The sequence below is a fragment of the Rhinatrema bivittatum genome, unplaced genomic scaffold (genome assembly GCF_901001135.1).
Source record: "Rhinatrema bivittatum unplaced genomic scaffold, aRhiBiv1.1, whole genome shotgun sequence".
In the NCBI taxonomy this organism is placed as follows: domain Eukaryota; kingdom Metazoa; phylum Chordata; class Amphibia; order Gymnophiona; family Rhinatrematidae; genus Rhinatrema; species Rhinatrema bivittatum.
In genome coordinates this window covers 58,337-80,289 of record NW_021820910.1, presented here as the reverse complement: position 1 = coordinate 80,289, position 21,953 = coordinate 58,337, and the positions used below count along the sequence as shown (strand labels likewise).

The window sequence follows — 21,953 nt, the reverse complement described above, 5'->3', positions numbered from 1 at the left end:
TATTAAACATAGTGGAGGGGCTTTCATGCTGAACTGACGACCAGTCCTGCCACTGCTGCTGTATGAAACGTTGGCACTTCCCCACCTTCCTTTCACATGTAACATCAACATAGCTTCGATGTAACTGAGCAGTAAAACCCAGCATGTTTTTCAAACATATTAACCTAAACATATCAACTTCTTTTTTTCTAAGCATTGCAATGTTCCAAAAATAAATAAATAAAAATTTGACTGGTAAGTTCAAAAGGTGTACATTCCATGCAAGCTAAAAAAAAAAAAGACCATAGTGATAAACTTTCATAAAATAAAATAAAATAAAAATTAACTTTAAAGAGAGAAAAAGATGAGACAGTTTCAACACTGCACAATTGCAAGTCCAGAACCTGCAGGAAGGCAATTAGTGAAATCAAGAGATATCAAAAAGTCAGTCCCTCCCATCTGTCACTACTGTCACAGCACACCAAGGACCCTATTTACTAAGCATTTTTCCCATAGACACAAAATGAGAGAAAACCTTTAGTGACTAACCCCTTCACCTCTGCTGATAACTTTGGCTCTGATTTTTCACTTGCACATAGCCTGGTGGTTTTCAAATCCAGTCTTCTGGCACATCTGGCTTTTAGAATATTCATCATAAATATTCATGAAAAATATCTGCATGCATGTCTAATCAGAAAGTTAATTTGTTTATTTTGGTTACTCTGAAAACCAGACTTGTTTTTTTATTTGATGGGGGGGGGGGGGGGGGTTTGGAATTACTGGTTTGGGAGCCACTGGTGCTGTCTATATGTTTTGAGAAGGCTCGTCTCACAGAGAGATGATCAGAAAGTTGACATCCGTCCATGGAGGGGAACATTCTCCAGGCTATCCATAATGGATCACCACTCATTTACCAAAACCAGGGCGGACAATCCCTATGTAAGTCGACAACTGATTTGACAAAGGAAAATTATTTCCTGACCCCCAAACAGAGCAAGCTCCTGGGTCACGAGCTCTCTTAAGCAGATACTAACCTATACTAAATATGCAGACGCAATTCACAAATATTAACTGTTAAATTGTTTTGTGAGATTCTGAAGCTATTGAGTGAGTAGTAAGGTAAAAAGAAGTCACAAAACTAATTCATAAATCTAGCTGTGGGGTACTGCTAGGAATCCAACTGTATAAAATCAATATGTTGTTTTGGGGTGAATTTTGGAACAAAAAGACAGCTTTGATTTAAAACGGATTTCCTTTTAGTACTTTCTGCATAATATTGCTTTTATCCGCAAGGACAGGTGAAACCTGCAGCCTAGGCAGACTTTCTTTCCATGTCTTCCACAGGCTTTATGTACAAACTTGAAGATCTGTTCCAGCTAGTGGAAAATAAAATGTCATTCACAATAAGATTCCAGCCAAGGCACATCAACCTAAACGGGTACCTCTTTATCAACAGCACCAGGCTCAGAGTGGTTTTCACAAATCAAATATTTAAAAAAATCCACTATAATTCCCCTGGGTTAGAAAGGACAGAAGCACAACTTATAAGGAGTGTGCACGGGTTTTCATAGGCACTGTAAGTGATCACCTGCTGAACAGAAAGGCAGAAGAACAGGGAATTTCTAGCAACATTTTAGGTCCACTAAATTCTAATGTGACTGAGCAAACAGACAAAAAAAGGCTTGCTGGATCGAACAATATAATATACCTTCTTCATTTTCCAACAGATTCACTACGAGCTTGCTGTGTCCCCATGCTGCATAGCAATGCTCCCAGATTTAACTTTCCACCAAACCCGTCTCAACCTCTACCCCGGCAAAGGAAACCCCCTCGGATTCTCTTTCACAGGGAGACCCTGCTCCCACGCAGATGTGCACTGCTAACCAAGCAAGCTTCTCACCCATCGGGGACCTGACCATGGAAAAGTAGATGAGGGCAAGGAGGGACCCGGGACAACCATGCTCCGTCCCCTCCCCTCCCCCTTCCTTCTGTCCCCTGCCCTTCACCAGTCTCTCTCCTGCACCCTCCTCCCTCTCCCACGCTCTCTTTCTCCCTGCCCTCCTCCCTCTCTCTTCCCACCCCCTCGATCCCCCCTTTCCCATGTTGCTCACCAGCGGCCTGGGGCCACCTCCTCCTCTTTCTCTGCCAGCTGACCCCCAACTGCTTGTGGTTGTACAGAGTACCCTGGTGTGGTTCAAAGCAGCGGTCAGGCTCAGAGCTTCAGAGGCGGAGGACGTGTGGCCAACGCACCTCTGCTCTCCTCCTGCCTGCCCAACCTGGCCCCAGCGATTCTGCCAGAAGGGCCAAATTTTGATCAGGCCATGGCCTCCGTGCCCCACCTCCTTTTCAATGCCTAAGTTGCAAGCAACAATAACAGGCATGCGTGACTCTCCTCACCTCCATGCTTGCTTAAAGTGATTCACAAGACATTGCGTGCCCAAAACTATAGTGGACAACTGGAGCCCTTTCGACAGTTCAGTCAATATGCACACCTAGGTGTCTTTACCCAACCATTTCCTAGAAACTTACAACGGGGAATTCACATAATATTTAACTATTTCAGCGCACCAGCCCTAGAGCTGTCAACCACCATTCAGCAGAGGCCTCGGCATTTTTTTTTTTTTTAGAGATCTTCCTGAACTTGCTGAAAAGAAATAAATTCCTACCTCCATCAGGTCCTGATCAGCAGAAAGCAAGCCTATAGGTATGTTTGCTAACAAGCTTACACAGGATTTTGCTGGGCTGGACAGCCACCTCAGCACTTTTGATGAGACAGCATATGGCAAATATTCTCGCACACTAACTTTTTGAACGCAGCATTCGGCTTCCCAGAGGCTGAAAGTCAACTCAAATCTTTGTTCCTGCTCCTCAGTCCCCGTCCTTTTAACCAGAGAGAGGCTAATCAGAAGCAGAACCAGATTTGGGAGGGCCGGTGGCACTGTAATGCACTGCCGTGTGCAGAAACCTGGGTTCGCTTCCTGAGTTGGCGGGGAAGCTGCGGGGGCAAGGTTCGTACTTTTGGGGAAGGAGCAGTCCTAGTCGTCATGCAACAGCGACATCTGGTAGCTGGACTGACCCGTGATTGCAGGCTTCCAGATAGAGCCCTGCTGCACAGCCCCCAGCCAAGGGTTATTGCTGCAGTCACTGGACTAACAGAAAAGTTGCGAACGAACGCTTCTGATGCCAGTCCCACTTCTGATTCAGCTGGAAGTCCACAGGTGCAGGAGGAAATTACCGGTTCAGAAAAAAAAAAAAATCAAAAGAACCTGATATGGGGGATGTCTTGGGATTTCATTGCTTTTTGAAGCCCAAAGGGCTTGCAGCATGAAAGATGGACTTTGGAGAGATGATGGCAAGAAAAGGAAGGCACAAAGTAGCAAATCAGAAAGTGAGAGGAAAAGAGAACAAGGTAAAAGGAAACAAGAAAGAAAAAACAATGAACAAGAAAGTAAAAGAAAACAAAAATAAAATTTTAACAAGCCACAGAAAGAAAGAGAACAACTAGAAAGAATCTGTATCATGGAGACAGAGAAACATCATTCACCTCTCTTCTGTATCAGATCCCACTGAAACGAGATGATTCTGCCCCGCGCCCCACAAGCTCAGCCCTGCAGACCCAATCTGTGTCCCAGCTTCACTTACCGCCATGACCAGCTCGAAGGGAGACTTGTACACGCGCACCGGCGACTGGTACTTCTGCACCATTGCCACGTCCCACCTGTGGTCAAAGTGTTCAAAAGAGAGTTTTGCTAGTTATCATCTCATCAGGTCCCAAATCAGTAAGAATCTCAGTCAGGCTCAAAAGGGTGTGGACGGTGCTTCATGCAAAACATGCGTGGGAAGAATTCAGTAATCAGAAAGGTGAGAACAAACAGAGGCACAAAATGAGAGTGATAAAACCTGATGTCCACGGAGATCAGACGGCCTGAGGTATTTTCATCTCTAACTTTACCTTCTTGCTTTTATCTTCATTTTGGGGGTCATTTTTCAAGCCGTGATATTTTGTCACGGGAGGGGCAAAATATCAAGAGGTGTGGGGGGGGGAGGATTACCATGACATTTTGACACCCCCCCCCCCCCCCCGGGAGAATATTGTGGCGGTTTCATCATGATATTTGTTTATCGTGGAAGAAACCACTTAAAAAGTATCACAGCCAAATGGGGAAAAATGCATGATGAAGACCCACTTCACCCAAGGCTATCATTGTGTTAAAGGGCCATGCAGCCTGCAAACTCCCCCCTCCCCGATGAGGAAAACACCCTTCTGGGGTTCTTGTAAGACTCCCATCCACCCACCCCCACCACCTCTAGAAGCGGCACTGCCTTAAAAAAAAGTGTGAAAAATAGATTTTAAAGTCACATTGTGACACCCCAACCTCTTCCCAAACTCCTCCCCTTTGTTAAATATATCCCCCATTCAAATCAACCTCCTAACCCCCTCCCCACAATATAACATAACCCCTGGTAGATTAGTGGCCCCATTCCATTCCCCCTAGCGGTCTAGGGACTTCCTCCTGTCTCTTGGGACCCTCTTTACCTAAAAGGTGACACCCTGGTAGCCCAGTGGCAGCCAAGCACCCCCTAATCTCTAGGCCAGTTAACGCTATTTTTCAAAAGGCCGGCTGGTACCATTTTGGGAAATGGCTTCGGCCACCATAGACCACCAGGGTGTCTTTCCTATTTAAGTGGGGGTGAGGATGGGATTATGTTGTATGGTGGAGAAGCCAGGAAGGATGATACTGGGAGGGTTGTGGGTTGGTTTGAGTGGGGACATTTTGGTTGGGAGAGCTATATGTAACAAAGAGAAGGGTTTGGGAAGGGGTGAGGCATTGACACACAGCTTTTAGATTTATATTTTACATTTTTTTAAGGGTGCTGGCAGTGGGTGGGAGTCTTCCAAGACCCTTGGGGAGGTTTCCTCATTGGAGAGGAGTTTTTTGGGCCACGTGGCCCTTTAAGAAACATCCTGGGGACATAGGGATGCACATTAGCATCTCAATGTCCCCAGGATAAATTAACTACAGCTCTTGAAAATTCATTAAAATAATGCGGCTTGCTTCTTTTGAGGTAAGCTACATTATTTTATTTGCATAGGATTACCTATTCATCAGCTGAGTTGCATGAATTTGTAAATTTTATGAATGCAAAGCAAGTAATTTCAATAGGAGGTAGATTCTGGAGGGGAAAACGAGCAATATCGTAAATATTAAACCCCTACTCCATTCTCAAGACTTCCGCACAGTCCTGCAAGCGACAATGCTATCAAAAATGGATTACTGCAATTCCTTACTTCTAGGCCTTCCCTACTCTACCATTAGACCCCTGCAAATGTTACAGAATGCGATGGCAAGAATCCTTACAAATACACGTAAAGCTGACCACATTACCCCTATTCTCAAGGAACTCCACTGGCTTCCCATCTCCTCCCGCATCAGATACAAAACCCTCACCATTATTCACAACTCCCTGCACAACCACAATCACTCCTGGCTTGAGGATGCTCTTCGATTCTGCTCCTCCAATCGTCCTGCTAGAACCGCACTCTCAGGAACCCTTCACACCCCTTCCCTTAAATGTGCTCACCACACTTCTACCAGAGAAAGAGCCCTATCCATTGCAGGCCCCTCCCTCTGGAACACTATGCCACTTGAGCTCCGACTAGAACCATGCATTCGGAAATTCAAAACAAGGGTTAAAACACGGCTCTTTAAAATGGCCTACCCTGATCCGGATCCCACATAGTCCCCCTGCTCCCTCTACTCCTTCAGAGAAAGAGCCCTTGTCATCAACGTACTCACAGCCTTCTCCTTTATTCCTTTTAATTATCCTCTGTTCTGTCTCCCATTTCTCTGCACCTCCTTAGTTACCCCCCCCCCCCCCCCCCCCGGCTTTCCTTTAACCCTTTCTTTTCCCTATAGCAACCCTGCTAGTCTATATATAGTTGCCTTTCTGAACACATAATTTGTAATGTCATATATAGTGTCGCCTGTATGTACTAGTTAAAGATAATGTATATTATTGTATATAATACCTTTTGTTATTATTGTATATAATACTTTTTGGAATGTATAAGTTATATAAGATTATTCACAGTGGAAAAGTTTTACACACTGTCCCTTATTGAGTATATAATTTGCAATGCAATTATTATGTTTCCTCAGTTGTTTTTCATTAGGTACTGTTCCTTTTCTCCTCTTCCTGTTTTTTCCCTCTCTTCTCTCGCCCCTTCTCTCTTCCTATCTGCTCCCTCTTCCCCCCACCCTGGTTTTTTGTAATTTCCTCCTTCAGTTATATTGTAAACTGGCAGGATGTACCCACAAATGTCGATATATAAAAGCTAATAATAATAAAAAATTGCATGATATGGGAATATCATGTGATAAATGCTGTTTTGTTTGCATTTTACCCTTTTCGTGCTTAGTAAATGTATCCCTTTATTTATAAACATTTTCTTGCATAATATTAAGCTATCTTCTCCTTACTAACAAGGAGTTCCATCCAGAGCTAAATGCTCACTTGTGCGGAATCCTTTTATGTGCCTTCCTGCCATATCCTGAAAATTCTACACACATATTCTAGCACACAGAGCTACTGATCTCTTAAGCCTTCCTTTCTTTTGGAAAGTAGATGAAGAAGAGCTATATTAAGGCATATGTTGAAGTTAAGAGAGGATATAGCATCCGGTGACCATACCCTCAAAAGTGAATACAAGGCTACAAATGGCTGTCACTTTTGCACATAGTAATTACTGGGTTATGTGACTGTTCAGGTACTTATTAAAAACATTTTACAATGGGAGAAAATTAATTGACTCCTTTGTTAAATCTCCTTTGTGCAGAAAATGTAATCGCAATAGGTGCAATCATTTAGTCAGTATGGCACAAATCCAAGGGGTACTGCAGTATGTGGATTTGAGAGGACGTAACGGAAACCTTTTCCATGCAACTGAAATGGGGATACAGAGCATTAAGACCTTTCTTACTGGGAAAAAAAATGTTTAAGAATTATAATGAGCTGGGGAAAGATAAAATAGATTAAGGAGCAGAGAAGTTTCTAAACCTTAGCCCTTTCCTGTACAAACTTTGAACTCTAAAGATCCAGGTGATGAACTAGACAGATATCCACACTTGTGCATTCAGAAACTATGGAATATTTACTGTGCATTGCTGTTGACAACAAATTGGAATGTGCAAGAGTCTGATGAAATTTCATAGACCAACATTTGTCATCAGAAACATGAAAGTGAGACGTGGAGGAGTGTAAGAGGGCTGCTGGGATGGGGGCAGTGGAGGAGGATAGGGAGAGAGCTGCTGAGAAGAAGAGCATCACAGCTTAGCATTTTAGTGCCTTAAGGTAGGCAAGCATATTTGCACCCTCTCCATCCTCACCATGGTTCCAGCTTTTCATCTGCCACCAGCCCACATGTGCATTTCAGGCATTTTTCTGCCCTAAAGGGGCTTTGCATCTCAAGCAAGTGCCCTTCTCACCCACCACTAGGTTCAGCCCTGGATCACAGGGACAGCCCTGTGGGGGGTTGGGGGAAGACAGTGAGAGGGCTCCATAGTGGCGCAAGGAGTGGGAAGAAGAGATAGAGAAGTATTTTGTGGGCTGGGGAGGGGGGGGGGGATATACACAGCAATTACGTTTTGTCCCTACTGAGAAAGATCTGGAGGAATTTTAGAATCCCTGGGGTCAAGATTCGAATGGTTAGTCCAGCTAAGTTCAGGACTTAGCTGCAACAACTATGCGCCCAGAGGGCTTGGCCAAGGGGGCGCGTTTCCTCTTACGGTTTCCTTGCAAATGCTTTGTAAAATCAGCTGGAAATACATATTTTTTTTTCATGCCCGAACAATTGAGACAATTCTTAGATGGGAGGGCCTAGACCGTGAATAATGGGGGTCAATAATAAGGCAGAGCGTTAAATAGTCGCAAATGATGGATTATGTATTGCCTTTAATTCTCCTTTGCTTTTCTTCCTTCCTCCTCCCCCCACCCTGATTTCCAATGAAAAACATATAGAAGTTAAAATTTCGTTAAGTAAACAGTGTATACATGAATGAATGAATGTATGTATAATTTTCAAAATAATTATGTTTCTGTATTTCCTTGCAAGGTTGTTCCTTGTTATGTATTTGAAAAAGTTGAACAAATAAAAAAAAAAAAAAGTTACCCAGCTAACCGATATTCAGTATTAGTCGGATAACTTATCCAATTAAGTCTCATCGTGTTGGAGGACAGTCCTAAAGGTAGTTGGATGAGTTTACCTGGCTAACTAAGACTTTATCCGGCTATAATCAGCAGAGGGCCTAATCAGCAGCTCCTCGCACTACTGAATATTGGTCTCTCGATGCACAGGAATATTTAGTCTGTGTATCTCTGGCATCACATTACATCATCTAAATTTGTAATTTGCACACTGATGGTCGAAAATATAAAAAACAAGTAAGCACATGCCCTTTACTGAAAGTCTAATCAAAAAATGCAAGTAGAATTTGACTATATAAATGGAAGGAAATGGTGTAGAAATCTAAGGGGTAGATTTTAAAAGCCCTATGCCTGCAAAAAAACCAGGAGATACCAAAAAAATAAGAAATCCAGTATCGCTGAAAATATTTAAATATCAAAAATGCAAGAGATTCAGCTCAAAAAGACAAAGCAAGGGACTATCTCTAGGGAAACCTCATATAGTGCATTTTTATTTATTTATTTATTTATTTATTTAAGGTTTTTCTATACCGGCATTCATGAAAGCATTCACATCATGCCGGTTTACATGAAACAGGGGTGTGAAGAAACAACCAAAAACATAAATAAACGTGAAGAAGAGATGCAGTTACAATTAACAGGGGCTGATAACTGGGAGGGGGAAAATAGAAAGAGAAAAAGGAGGTTAATTATATACAATAGTACAGTATATATACACACATTTTTGCACCTATGCATATGATAGCTTTTCAAAGAATCATTTTCTCTGGGATTCCAATGATTAAAAAGCCCTGGCGCTTCTAGAGCTGTGCATAACAGGTTGTAGCCCTTAGTGGCACTATATGAGGTTTCCCTAGAGATTTAACAAACATTCCCTTGCTTTGTCTTTTCGAGCTGAAAACCAGGAGATATGCATGTGTCTTGGGCCAGCGCATGCTGCGCAGATTTTTAAAAATGCCCAAGTATGCGTGAATCTCCCGGTACGCACACAAATCCAAAAGGCCAAAAAATGGGTGGGGCGGGGTGGGTGGAGTCTGGGCAGGACATGGGCAGTTTGGGTCCGAACCTAGAAATGTGCGCATAAGTACGTGTGCGCTGGGGTCCCCTACCACGTAACTTTACTCCTGCTATGGAGGAGGTGTAAGTAGGGGAAAAAAACTAGGCTACTCAGCAGGGTTTTAAGGATGGAGGCAGGTAAGGGAAAAGAAAAGCTAGTTATCTAGGGGAATAAGGAAATCCTATTCTTTTACTGGGTGAACTGGGAATGGACTGGGGAAATGGGTATTGGTGTCAGTGCATGAATCTTACAAAATCCCCCACTTAGGCAGTAGATGTGGCATTTGTGCACACATGAGCATGTCCATATAAAATCGTGTACACATGTATGCACGTCCAGCCGATTTTATAACATGTGTGCATATACTCGCGTATGTTTATAAAATGGATGCATCCATGTGCGCGAGCTGGCAAATACAATCACATGTGTAGCCTGCACGCCAGAATGAAAGTTGCCACTTAGATTCCACAGGTGACAATTTACACTGGATTATTCTTGCAGTGGACTGAAAGTCACTAAAGACTCAAAAGCTGAACAAATTCTTCACATTTGCCAACTTCTGGTGGGCAGAGTTTTAGTGACCATATTGACCCTGGAGAAAGCCAAACTTTTTACAGGCTGTGATCCCTTTTACTGGCCCAGAATTGAGAATCGCACAAAGTTAATGATGTACGTGAACTTTTGAAATCATGTAGATCCCTCTTTTTGATGTCACATCTGAAGCCCACTTTGCAAATATAACACACCATTATCTTGGGATAATACTGAACCAATAAAAAGCATCGCAGCCTGCAGAGAATTTAGCAGTTTCTGAGGGCATCGTGTTTTACCAGCTGCAGTAGGGCAGCCAAACAGCATAAATTATACCATTATAAAGATGTTACGAAGGACGAAATCCGGAAGTGGATCCTTAGGCCGACTGACCCGAGGGGGCAGTCGGGAGGCAGAACTCCCACTGGGCAGATGGAGCTTCACCCGGAAACCCGTGACTCCTCCAGAGGAGCTGTGGGAGCCCGGGTCGCTAGGACTTAGGAGTCTTCGCCCTGGAAGCCCGAGGTCCCCCCGGGAGGAGCCCGTAGGGACCCGGACCGCTGGGACTTAGGCGAGGACGGAGAAGCCCAGGAGTGGAATACGAACCGGAGTCTAGGCAGGCTGCGGACAAGCAGGAATCGGAGTCACGGACCGGGGTCAAGGCAGGCTGAAGACAAGCAGGAATCGGAGTCAAGGCAGGCTGAAGACAAGCAGGAATCGGAGTCACGGACCGGAGTCAAGGCAGGCTGAAGACAAGCAGGAATCGGAGTCACGGACCGGAGTCAAGGCAGGCTGAAGACAAGCAGGAAGCGGAGTCACGGACCGGAGTCAAGGCAGGCTGAAGACAAGCAGGAATCGGAGTCACGGACCGGAGTCAAGGCAGGCTGAAGACAAGCAGGAATCGGAGTCACGGACCGGAGTCAAGGCAGGCTGAAGACAAGCAGGAATCGGAGTCACGGACCGGAGTCAAGGCAGGCTGAAGACAAGCAGGAATCGGAGTTACAAACCGGAATCAAGGCAGGCTGAAGACAAGCAGGAATCCAGGAACCAGGCAGGAATCAAGCAGGCAGGCAGGCAATCAGCGGGGAACAGGAACGACGGCAACTAGCTCTTCAAAGAAGGAACCTTGTTGCAAGGCACTTTGGTGAGGAAAGAGCCCGGTTTAAATCCCCCGGTCGGCGTCTGACGTCACGGGGGGCGTGTCAGCACATCCGGGTGCTGACAGCACAAAACGCTGCCCTTCGCGCGCGCGCGTTCCCTCGCCGAGGGGAGGAGTCTCCGGCGACGTCTCCCTCGTGGAGACGCCGCTGCCAAGCCGCGTGGAGGGCCCCGAACCCGGCGGTTCGCAGCGCGGGTGAGAGAGGTAAGCTCCCGGTCACTAGTCTAGTGACCGGGATCGTAACAAAAGAAACAAATGTAATCCAACTACTTACACCCTTCCCACTAATATCAGAACAGCTCCCACGCTATCAAATTTTAAAAGAATGGTCACAAAACCTACAGTGCTTTGAAATGGATGTAATATATATATAACTACTCCTAAATGAAAGCAATTAATACTTCTTGCGAAACCGATTCTTGTTATGTACAGGACAGTGATCTGTGGCATCAGTTTGCAAATGTGGGTAGGCCTAATAAGGTGAACAAGCCTCTGCTGCTGGATTAATGGCTCGGTATTACCCCACAGGCCTGTATTCTTGTCTCAGGACATGTAAAAGTTGGGTTTACTGTGCTTACAGCCCTGCTCCTGGAAAGGGCCAGCCAGTACCACTGGTAGCCAAGGAGGATTTTTTTAAGGGTGCAGCTTCCTGCTGTATCTCAATGGGAGGTACTAGGAAACCAAATGAATTCCCCATCACAGGGGCAGGTTGCCTCCGGGTAGGTCATTCCCAAAGGGGTGAATCTAATGGGGGTTGTCCCTTTGGGAGTTCCTCCAGGAGTGACTAGGTGCTTAGAGTTTGGGGGCTTTGGTATAATCCATTGGGGATGTTAGGTGGGCTCGACTTATATGAGGGCTTGTTTAAATGTGTTTGACTATTATCATTATGTGAAGTTAATTGAGCAAATGGATTAGTGGATTATCCCACCTTAGCACAAGTGGGGTGGCTTGAGTTACAAAATCCAGACTGATTATATGCTATTGTATCATTAATGTATTTATATTTTAAGGATGCACTCCTGATATTGATGTATTATTTTGGTCTATAGGTTCAGCAATGAGAGCCTGCTTCTTTAACAATGGGTTAGGAGGGTAATCCTAGGATCACAGTTTTAAGACTAGGTCCTAGGTGGAAGTGCTGTTGAGTGTCAGGGCATGTGGGGTCTTCACACTGTCATTCCATTAACAGCCAGGAGGGAAACAGAGCCCAGCACTATAGAGGGGTCATTTGTAATCACTGCACAGGAATCTCCTTTTGTTATGTTATGGTAGGTTGCATTTCTCTATTGCCTTCCTCAAACAAACATTCGACCCAAAGTAGTCAAATACATTGTAACAACAATAGAATTTAGCAATGAAACAGAACAAACATTTATATCAGTTGTCCATGTGATTAATGATGGACATCATTAAGTGAATCCCGAAAGACAGGGATTGTGAAATAGTCCTCTGTCTCCATGGCTTACGGAGCTGTGATTCAGTTAATTACCTTGAAGTCAAGTCACCTGAGCTACTGCACTGAGCACTGGAGAAAGCTCTTGGAAAGCTCTGCACTAGAGATGCTGCCAAACAGTGTTTTTTTAACCTGTACCCCAACCCTTAAAACCAGGAAGCACGGACCAGAGAAAGTGTGAAAGAGTAACCCCTTAAGTATAAAATATCAGAAAGGCAGAGTAGGAAAATGTGTAACTTTGTAAGATTTCATTCCCCTAGGTTCATGTAATTTACTCCGTTCCTTATCAATTTTCAGCCCCTGATCATAGCCTCTGACCAGAAATTGCAAAACGTAAACAGAACTGTGCATGAGATATACTCAATCTATAGAATCAATCCCCACAGCTCGCCACCCTGACCCACCCCCAAATGTGTATTTTTTTCATGCTCCCCTTAATTAAATTCTTCCCCGTGTTCGGGCATTTTCTCAGGAACCATTTCTTCCCTGCAGTGATGTCATTTCCTATATTCCAAACACTGCCATCAGTCCAGACATTACTTTGACAACTCAGATCCTCCCTATCCACCTTGCTTCCTGTGAGCCCTGATTTGGAAGCATTCGTAGATGATATTCCAACTAGCCCAACGCTATTGGTATCATTTTGTGCTAAAAGTTAGGTTCTTCAGAAATATTTTAAGAATAAAGAATTGTTGTTTTGAGGTCTGAAAATTCTAGTGTTTCCACATGTTTCATGAACTATTCAACTTCGGAGAGCGCAATTCCTACAGTTGAGGCAAAGGGTGCTGGCTCTCTGTGCCATACTCTTTCTTACATTTCTTGCAAGTGTTTCCTTATCAAAATACTGTTTGTTTTTTCTGACCCTTCACATTTAGAAACATTTCCTATGGAGACTGGTTAGTTTGAGAAGGGTCTGGGTGGCTTTAAGGCCTTTAATATTTGATTGATCTCTTCTTTTCCCTGTTAGGGGACTAAATCTTTTATATGATGGCCTCCTTCAGTTTTGGGGACTTGCTTCTTGAATGATCTTTGTATTACTTTAAAAGTATATGTTTTGTTTTTTTCATGTGGTGATTTCAGAATTTCTTGTGTAAACTTTAATAAAAAAAAACAAAAAACAAAACAAAACAAAAAAAAATCTCCCTAGGTGCTGCCATTACTCCACACGGTTCCATATTAGGAGCTACCACCCAAGAAAGAGATCTAGGTGTCATAGTGGATAACACAATGAAATCATCGGTTCAGTGTGCTGCGGCAGTCAAAAAAGCAAACAGAATGTTGGGAATATTAGGAAGGGAATGGTGAATAAAATGGAAAATGTCATAATGCCTCTATATCGCTCCATGGTGAGACTGCACTTTGAATACTGTGTACAATTCTGGTCGTCACATCTCAAAAAAGATATAGTTGCGATGGAGAAGCTACAGAGAAGGGTGACCAAACTGACAGAGGGAATGGAACAGCTCCCCTATGAGGAAAGACTAAAGAGGTTAGGGCTGTTCATCTTGGAGAAGAGACAGCTGAGGGGGGATATGATAGAGGTCTATAAAATCATGAGAGGTCTAGAACGGGTAAATGTGAATCGGTTATTTACTCTTTCAAATAATAGAAAGACTAGGGGGCACTCCATGAAGTTAGCATGTGGCACATTTAAAACTAATTGGAGAAAGTTCTTTTTCACTCAACGCACAATTAAACTCTGGAATTTGTTGCCAGATGATGTGGTTAGTGCAGTTAGTGTAGCTGTGTTTAAAAAAGGATTGGATAAGTTCTTGGAGAAGAAGTCCATTACTTGCTATTAATTAAGTTGACTTAGAAAATAGCCACTGCTATTTCTAGCAACGGTAACATGGAATAGACTTAGAGTTTGGGTACTTGCCAGGTTCTTATGGTCTGGATTGGCCACTGTTGGAAACAGGATGCTGGGCTTAATGGACCCTTGGTCTGATCCAGTATGGCATGTTCTTATGTCAACCCTCCTTGAAATCCTAGCATTTCCTCCTATAACTCTGTCATCATCCAAGCAAGATCCTTCCATGTTTTAAATAAATAAATAAATAAATAAATAAATAAATAAATGCCATCATGCCATTACTTTCAAACTCGACTATTAGTCTTATTTATTTAATTAGTTAGTTAAACTTCATTTCTTCCCCTACCCCTTCAGCCCAGAGTGAGTTATATAGCACTAAATCTGTCTAAACCAAAAAAAGAATGCTTACCATACACAAAAAACATTTCTAAAGAATCCATCCATCCCATCTCCCATCCACAACCCACAGACATCATTCACCTTCTCCAATTTTCCTCTGTCACTAAAATTAACTACTAAACTCAAAAACCATAAGCATTATTTATTGAGTCCCCTCAAAAGCTTCCACAAAAGCAACAATTTTAACTTTTTTTTTTTTGAAAAGAGAGATAATTCAATTCAATTCACAGATCCAATAAAACAGAGTTCTATAACCATGGCGCACAGTAACTGAAAACCCTATGCCAAGGCACCGAAAGCTTGATTTTATTCAGCCCTAGCATAACCAGTAATGCCTGTTGTGAAGAACACAATCGCTTTAAAGGAACATTATCTACCAGAAGGTCAGCCAGATACTTAGGAATCCAAGTTCAATGTACGTTAAACACTGTACAAAACACCTTAAACACAACTCTTTGTTCCACTGAACAAGTGGGGAACAAGAGACACATCGACGGACAAATCCAAGTAATACAAGGGAGTGTCAGGTCAGATGAACCATCTACAGGCACAGAAACCATACTGAAGTAGAAGGAATTTTTATTCACTCAGTATAATTATCAGGCAGACTTATCTTGCATTTGGAAGCAGTGAAACAGTTAATTGTGATGGTGGTCCCCTGTCAAAGCCATGTTTCGCACTGGCTACATCAGCATGGACAGAGCAGGAGATCGCACAGATCTTCACCGATATGGAAACAGACAGATTTTCATAGACGTGGTTAGAAATACAAAGTTTCAGAGAACTGCCCTATAGGTAGTCAGGGATACAGACGTTTGCAACTTTGTATCTCTGACCGCCTATACTATAGTTTAAAGACAAGTCTTCATGCATTCTCTACATGAATGCATTCTCTTCTTTGACCTCATGACAAAGATACAACAGTATTACAGAAAAAGAATATTCTTTTACAAACAGTGAAATTAAACTTAAAAGAAATGGTGAACTTGCGTGTTTTAAATCCAGTTTGATGTGATGCCCCCTGATTTCTCTGTCAAACCTCTGCGAATACCAGAAGTGCCTCAGCCAGCCAGAAGTCCGTGATCTTATCCCACTCAAATTCCAGTTCACACTAGAGCAAGCAATGCACAGAGCCAGAGGACAGCTCAGGAAGCAGGAGCAGCGCTGGAGCTCACTGAAGAGTTAATAAAGCAACACCACAGCCTCTATCAGACGTTTCTCTATCTCAAGCCACTGTGACAGAATGTAACACAACCCGAGTGTGCTCCAAGATACAGAGGTGAGAGAAGGGAGGAGACAGGGACTGAGACATCACAACCAATGAGCACTCAACAAGTGAAAAATGTGGACGTACCTGAATGAAGCTTGAAGGTTACTGTCAACTGAATATTTTCATGCAACTACCGGCTCTTCTGAAAGAGAGAACATGACAGCTGTGGAACAGTTACAGGACATTTAGAGAATTTAAGCTTGGCCTTTTAAAAAAATAATTTTTGTTAATAAGGTCCAAAACAGTAGAATGACAGCCACTTAAGAAACCCTAGAACCCAAAGCAGCAGAGGTAACAAGAACATGCTGAGACAGAACGAACCATGTCATATAACAGCCGGTGAACTCTAAGGCAGCAACCTGATGTAACACAATGCAGCAACGGGATGCTGTAATGCTGATACCTGTCAGAGGTAAACAGAGACGAGCTCTGAGCTCACACACTGACACACAGCAGCCTGACCAAGGGAGAAATAGCATGGGAACACATATTAAACATATGGGAACAAGGACCCAGGGGAGGTTCTTGGTGGTACAGGAAGGAGTGGCACCTGCAGGAAGCAGAAGTGTGACATCTATTCTATAGTCAAGCTTTCAAGGAAAACTGGGAGAAGGCTCCTCATCCAGGTTTACAGAACAAGGATGGCAATGTGTTGGCCAGCTCTGTGGTTTATGGCACAGGTCTCTAAGCCATGATGCAGGGAATCCAGCTTCTCATGCCCCCCCATCTGTCTGGGCCTGCACATATCAAGGAGGCAATGTATTCAAATCCCAGGAGAGGGACCAGGTGCCGCTACATTGGCAGGCCCCAGTCAGCCAACAACAGTGCTCAGCGGGCTGGTGGGGTTTCTGGAGCCATTTAAGCAGGGAGATCAATGATGGAGGGCAAAGAATGCTAATGTGCAAGAAGGGTGACAGCCTGCTAGAGAAGAAGTGTAAAAACGGCAGGTAGAGGTTAATTAACATGGAGGTAAGGGAAAAGGGTGACAGCCTGCTAGAGAAGAAGTGTAAAAACGGCAGGTAGAGGTTAATTAACATGGAGGTAAGGGAAAAGGTTGGGTAGGACTTTAGCAAGGGAGAGGTTAAAAAATGGAAAATGTAATGCTTGGTTAAATGGGAATTTGAAAATCCCAGGAAAGTAAATCTTGCAATCCAAGTGCTATTGCTGCAACCTGTTTATCTTTCTTTCATCCTTTCATTATTTAAGTAAACGTTCTAAACTTTTTAAGGAGTGTGATGATGTTAGAGCCACAGTGTGCCAGCCCAAAATGGCCGACTATTTCTTAAGGACTGTGGTGCTAGGCTAGAGGCAGGCAAAGTGGCAGAGAGTCAGCAGGAGATGGTGTGAAATGGGCCAATTCTATTGCCCCAGTCTGCAGATTTTGCATTGTGTGTCAAGACTGGAAACCTCTACAATTTTCAAATTCACAGTTTACTAATCCCAAAAGTAGCCCTTTAACTCAGGACAGTGTTGACAAACACTCATGTTTAAGTTAGAAAGCACAGGTTTTGATTCAAAGGAAGGAGATGCAGCTCTGTTTCAAATTCCCTGCCCTCTTATTCTACGGCTAGATTGTCTCACTCGTCTGCAAAAGAGAACCCCTAGAACTTTCTCCTTTTTAAAAGATGTCAAATTTCCTGCAGTTTTCCTGTCTTTTCCATATTGAATGGTTTATTTTGTTTTTCCCTTTCCAAATCCTTGTTTCTGTTCCCTCCTCCATAAAACAGGCCGCTTCTCGGACTCTGAACCTTTCCCTTTCCTGTCCCAAATCCCATCAATGGGCAGTCACCGCTTCCTCCATCCTGGCTCAACTACATTTGGTTTCTGAAGTCTCTTGAAATAAGCACTTAAGGATTTTACGATCGCATCTCACCTGCTTCTCTTCTCTTTCTGCCACTTCTTAAGCCTAAGCTTATTTTTTTCATATTTCTTCTCTCCACCTTCAGATATTCTCCCTTTGTAAACTTCTTTTTAAATTTAAGCGACAACAGAAATATGGGGGCTATACAGTAAGGACAGAATCCAGCTGCTCAAATGTACAGGATCGGTTTAATAATGCTAACCAGGAGGGGGGGGTGAAATTATCAAGGGGGAAGCCCAAGGCCAGTCCAAGGACTACCTTGGACTGGCCACAGGCTCGCAAGCCAAGGGATCTATTTATTAGGGATGTGCAGAGCAAAATTTTATGTTCATATTTTTTATGTCCGAAAGGGGGTCCCACTTGCGGCCAATATGGACATAAAAAAAATCCAATGAGTTGGGTATATGTACATATGTGCAAAAAAAAAATTAAACCCCCTCACCCTCCTTAATCCCCCCCCCCAGACTTACCACAACTCCCTGGTGATGGAGCGAGGAGTGAGGACGCCATTTCTGCAATCCTTGGCGAGAAGCATGTGACGTCGGCGGCACGTCGAGTGACGCCGGCGTCACGTGATTCCCGGCTCGTTCGCGCCGGACGGCTCGTTCGGCCCAAAAAGAACTTTTGGCCAGCTTGGGGGGGCCTCCTGACCCCCCCAAGCTGGCCAAAAGTTCTTTTTGGGCCGAACGAGCCGTCCGGCGCGAACGAGCCGGGAATCACGTGACGTCGGCGTCACGTGATTCCCGGCTTGTTCGCGCCGAACGAGCCGTCCGGCGCGAACTTGCCGGGAATCACGTGACGTCGCGTCTGAGTGACGCGGCGCCACGTGATTCCCGGCTCGTTCGCGCCGGACGGCTCGTTCGGCCCAAAAAGAACTTTTGGCCAGCTTGGGGGGGTCAGGAGGCCCCCCCAAGCTGGCCAAAAGTTCTTTTTGGGCCGAACGAGCCGTCCGGCGCGAACGAGCCGGGAATCACGTGACGCCGGCGTCACTCGACGTGCCGCCGACGTCACATGCTTCTCGCCAAGGATTGCAGAAATGGCGTCCTCACTCCTCGCTCCATCACCAGGGAGTTGTGGTAAGTCGGGGGGGGGATTAAGGAGGGTGAGGGGGTTTATATTTTTATTTTGGCTCAACAATCGCGATTTCCCACATATCGAACATATCTATGTTCGATATGTGGGAAATCCGATCGTTTATGTCGAATCAATTTTTTAAGTAAAAAAAAAATATGAGTTGCGTTTTACTAATGCGGTCAATCCGAATGCACACCCCTACTATTTATACTACTACTATTTAGCATTTCTAAAGTGCTACAAAACATATGCAGCTCTGTACGGATACACAGAAGAGAGAGTCCCAGGACCATGGAGCTTACAATCTAGTTAACACAAAACATACATGTCAAACAGTTCTATGGGAAGTGCATTTATTGTAGAGAAGCGGTTACTGGTTAGGATGTGAAAGCAATCTTGATGCGTTTTTAGACTACATTTGGATATGGCCAGAAAGGGAGCATAATGCACCGACTCAGGAAGTTTATTCCAGGCATATGGCACAGCAAGGTGGAAAGCGCGGAGTCAGGAGTGGGCAATGGAGGAAAAGGGTACAGAGAAGAGTGACTTGCTTGATAAATGGAGTTCACAAGGAAGGGTGCAGGGAGAGAAAAAGATAGGTAACAAGGAGCTGGAGCGTGATCTGTGTTGGAGATGTCAGCTTAAAGAAGGAACTCAGCTGGGCGGCTGCTACTGTGGGGAGAGAGAAGCCGCTCCTTCACCAGCAAGAAGCCTGGAGCACGTCTTGCAGCAGCCGGGGGGGGGGGGGGGGGGGGTCATACCATCACTAATCTGCATGGCTGGCAGATGGTGCGGCACCGAGTGACCTCTGGAACCCTGGGCGGAGCGAGCTGTGGGCAGTCAAGCCCAGAAAAGGGGCAGCCTACCCGGTGTTCTGCCAGGGGCCCTGGGCAGCGGAATAGACGTCTGCAGCTTAGCTGTTTCCACGGCAAGCCTTGCGGTGATGGAGTCTGCCCAGCCGGTCCACTGATGGGCAAACAGCTTTGGCAACCACTCGGGAGCTTTTGCTTTTTCTAAATTTGGCTCAAGTTCGCACAGTCTATTACTGAGTTTAATAAAGCTGCAGCCTGCTTGCGCAAGGTGTTTGCTGCTTGGTGCCTGGGGTGGAAGTGCCAGGGGAGTGGATTTGCCAGGAATGTCAGGGCTCTGACCACAATCGCCAAAGGTGCTCCTTTCCCAGATGCTCTGACTTTCTCTAATGACATTGTGCTCTCTCTTCAGATCTGTAGACTGTCTTGATTTTGATCCTAACTGGCATTTTTTAGGGTTTCACAGTAGCAGCCTGAGAATACTACACATTCTGAACTGAATTCCGTAGTTTTGAGCTGCAAAAGTGGTTTAGTGAGGCAGCTGAAGGCTGGGGAAGTGCTTCAGGCTTCCTGCCCTTAGCAGTGACAGCACAGTATAAGTAAGTATGTTCATTTCACTTCTTTCACCCAAATCCAAATGTTGGTCATCTCAGATTCTACACATCTGAAAAGAAATATAAAGGTTCATGCATATCATAATGAAGCTAATAACATATGAAGTGATTCCAAATGGAGGTGCTCAGGAATGGGGATAAGTCCTCAGTGCTTCTGTCCCGTCTGATTTTCTCCACTAACGGTTCTAGTCTTCCTCATTCATCTTTGTCTTGCTCTATACTTGCCTTTACTTATCCTCCTTTTAACTCTAACCTTCTTAGAATCACCAGTTTCATTTTTTTTAACTTTCTGGACTCCTCTGTATCTGTGGCCTCTCTTTGCATGGCTTGTCTGGCTCTTAACTCACTTCACATAGCCTTAGTGTCTTCTTCCTCCCCTCTGAATAACAGAGTCAGGACTCCACTCCTCTTCCCTCTGGCTCTTCAATCTCATTCTATTTCCTATGCACCCTACTTGGTTTCCTGTCTCTTTCTATTTCTCCTCCAGGTCTAAGCTCACCCTATTTTCCCTATATCTTATTTTCCTTCCTCTCAGCTTCAAGATCCTGGTTTATTTCCTAAAGTTTATGCCAGCATTTTAATGTCTCACCTTCTCCTCATTGCTGTTGCCTCCAGTCCAGGCTCAAATGCCTGATGGTTCACACCAGCTCTCCTTTTGCATCTCTGCCAGACTCTCCTTGCTGTGTCTTTGTGGCTGGAGTCCTGGTGTCCCAGTCGAGTTCTGCCTCGTTCCAAGTCTCCTAATGTTTCTCTGTCATACTAGGACGTGTCCTGTTATTCATTACTAACTGCCTATGCCCTTGCTCCTTATTCTTTCTCACACTTTGGTTTCATTGTAGTATATATTTTCCAAGCCTATACTCAAGTCTCTTCATCTCCTCCCAATATTTTCTATTATTATAAAATGATCACAGTTTAGTACTATTATTTATTAGATGTTGCAATGTATTTAATAAATTACGGATTAAAAGATGCACAACATTTTATAAAGAAATCTATCACAGATTATTAGATTTGCATTGAATAGCTGATTATGTAATTATTCTTTCTTTAATTTCTATTTGTCACCGAATAGTATACATATTGCAATCCACCCACTGTATCAATAATTTACTAGCGCTGTCAAATAATTATCAGATTTCCTGCAGTTTGTTATCCGCACTACTACTTATTCTTACTGACATTTATGGCTATTTCTGGAGGGGGAGTTATTAATAGGTGCACAGGAGCCACCCGCCTTCCCTCTCCGCCCGGGAGATGGATCGGTACCCAGCCCAGCCGGCAACCCCCTACCCTTGCGACAAAAACCATCCGGAAGCGCTTCTTCTTCGCCGGCCACCCCCGTCTGCCGCTCGCCGGCCCCCGCTCTCTCTCTGCCCACCCGCTGCTCGCTCCTATTCCGGCTCCACGGCTGCTTCGCTCGAGCACCGACCCGGCATCGCTCTGCTCCGCCCCGTTCCGCCTCCCTCGCTTAGCCACGCCCCCTTCAACGCTCCGCCCCGCCTTTTCCCTTGGCAGGCCGCGTCCCCGACCCTCGAGACGACACGCCTCCTGAGGGGCGGATTGCCCTATCGGAGGATCGCGCTTCCCCCCGGTGGGCCGGCCGCTCCCATCACGTGATTCTTTTATTTATTTATTTGTTTTTAAACTTCTCGGCACACCTGGGAAGGCGGTGTCGGTAGAGGTAGAGGTAGAGATTGGTGGGGTGGCTAAGAAGACCCGCCGAAGC

The 21,953-nt window shown here is 44.6% G+C and overlaps 1 protein-coding gene across 1 annotated transcript in view; it reads right to left on the bottom strand.

The window, feature by feature from the left end:
- The window catches only part of LOC115082285 (SEC14-like protein 5), a 76,807-nt gene extending 55,142 nt beyond the window's left edge, over positions 1 to 21,665 (bottom strand). The window contains 3 exon segments of the mRNA XM_029586518.1: positions 3,622 to 3,697; positions 15,951 to 16,008; positions 20,814 to 21,665. Of these exon segments, the coding sequence (XP_029442378.1) occupies positions 3,622 to 3,684 (63 nt within the window). The 5' untranslated portion in view covers positions 3,685 to 3,697; positions 15,951 to 16,008; positions 20,814 to 21,665.
- Between the last annotated feature and the right edge of the window lie 288 nt (positions 21,666 to 21,953).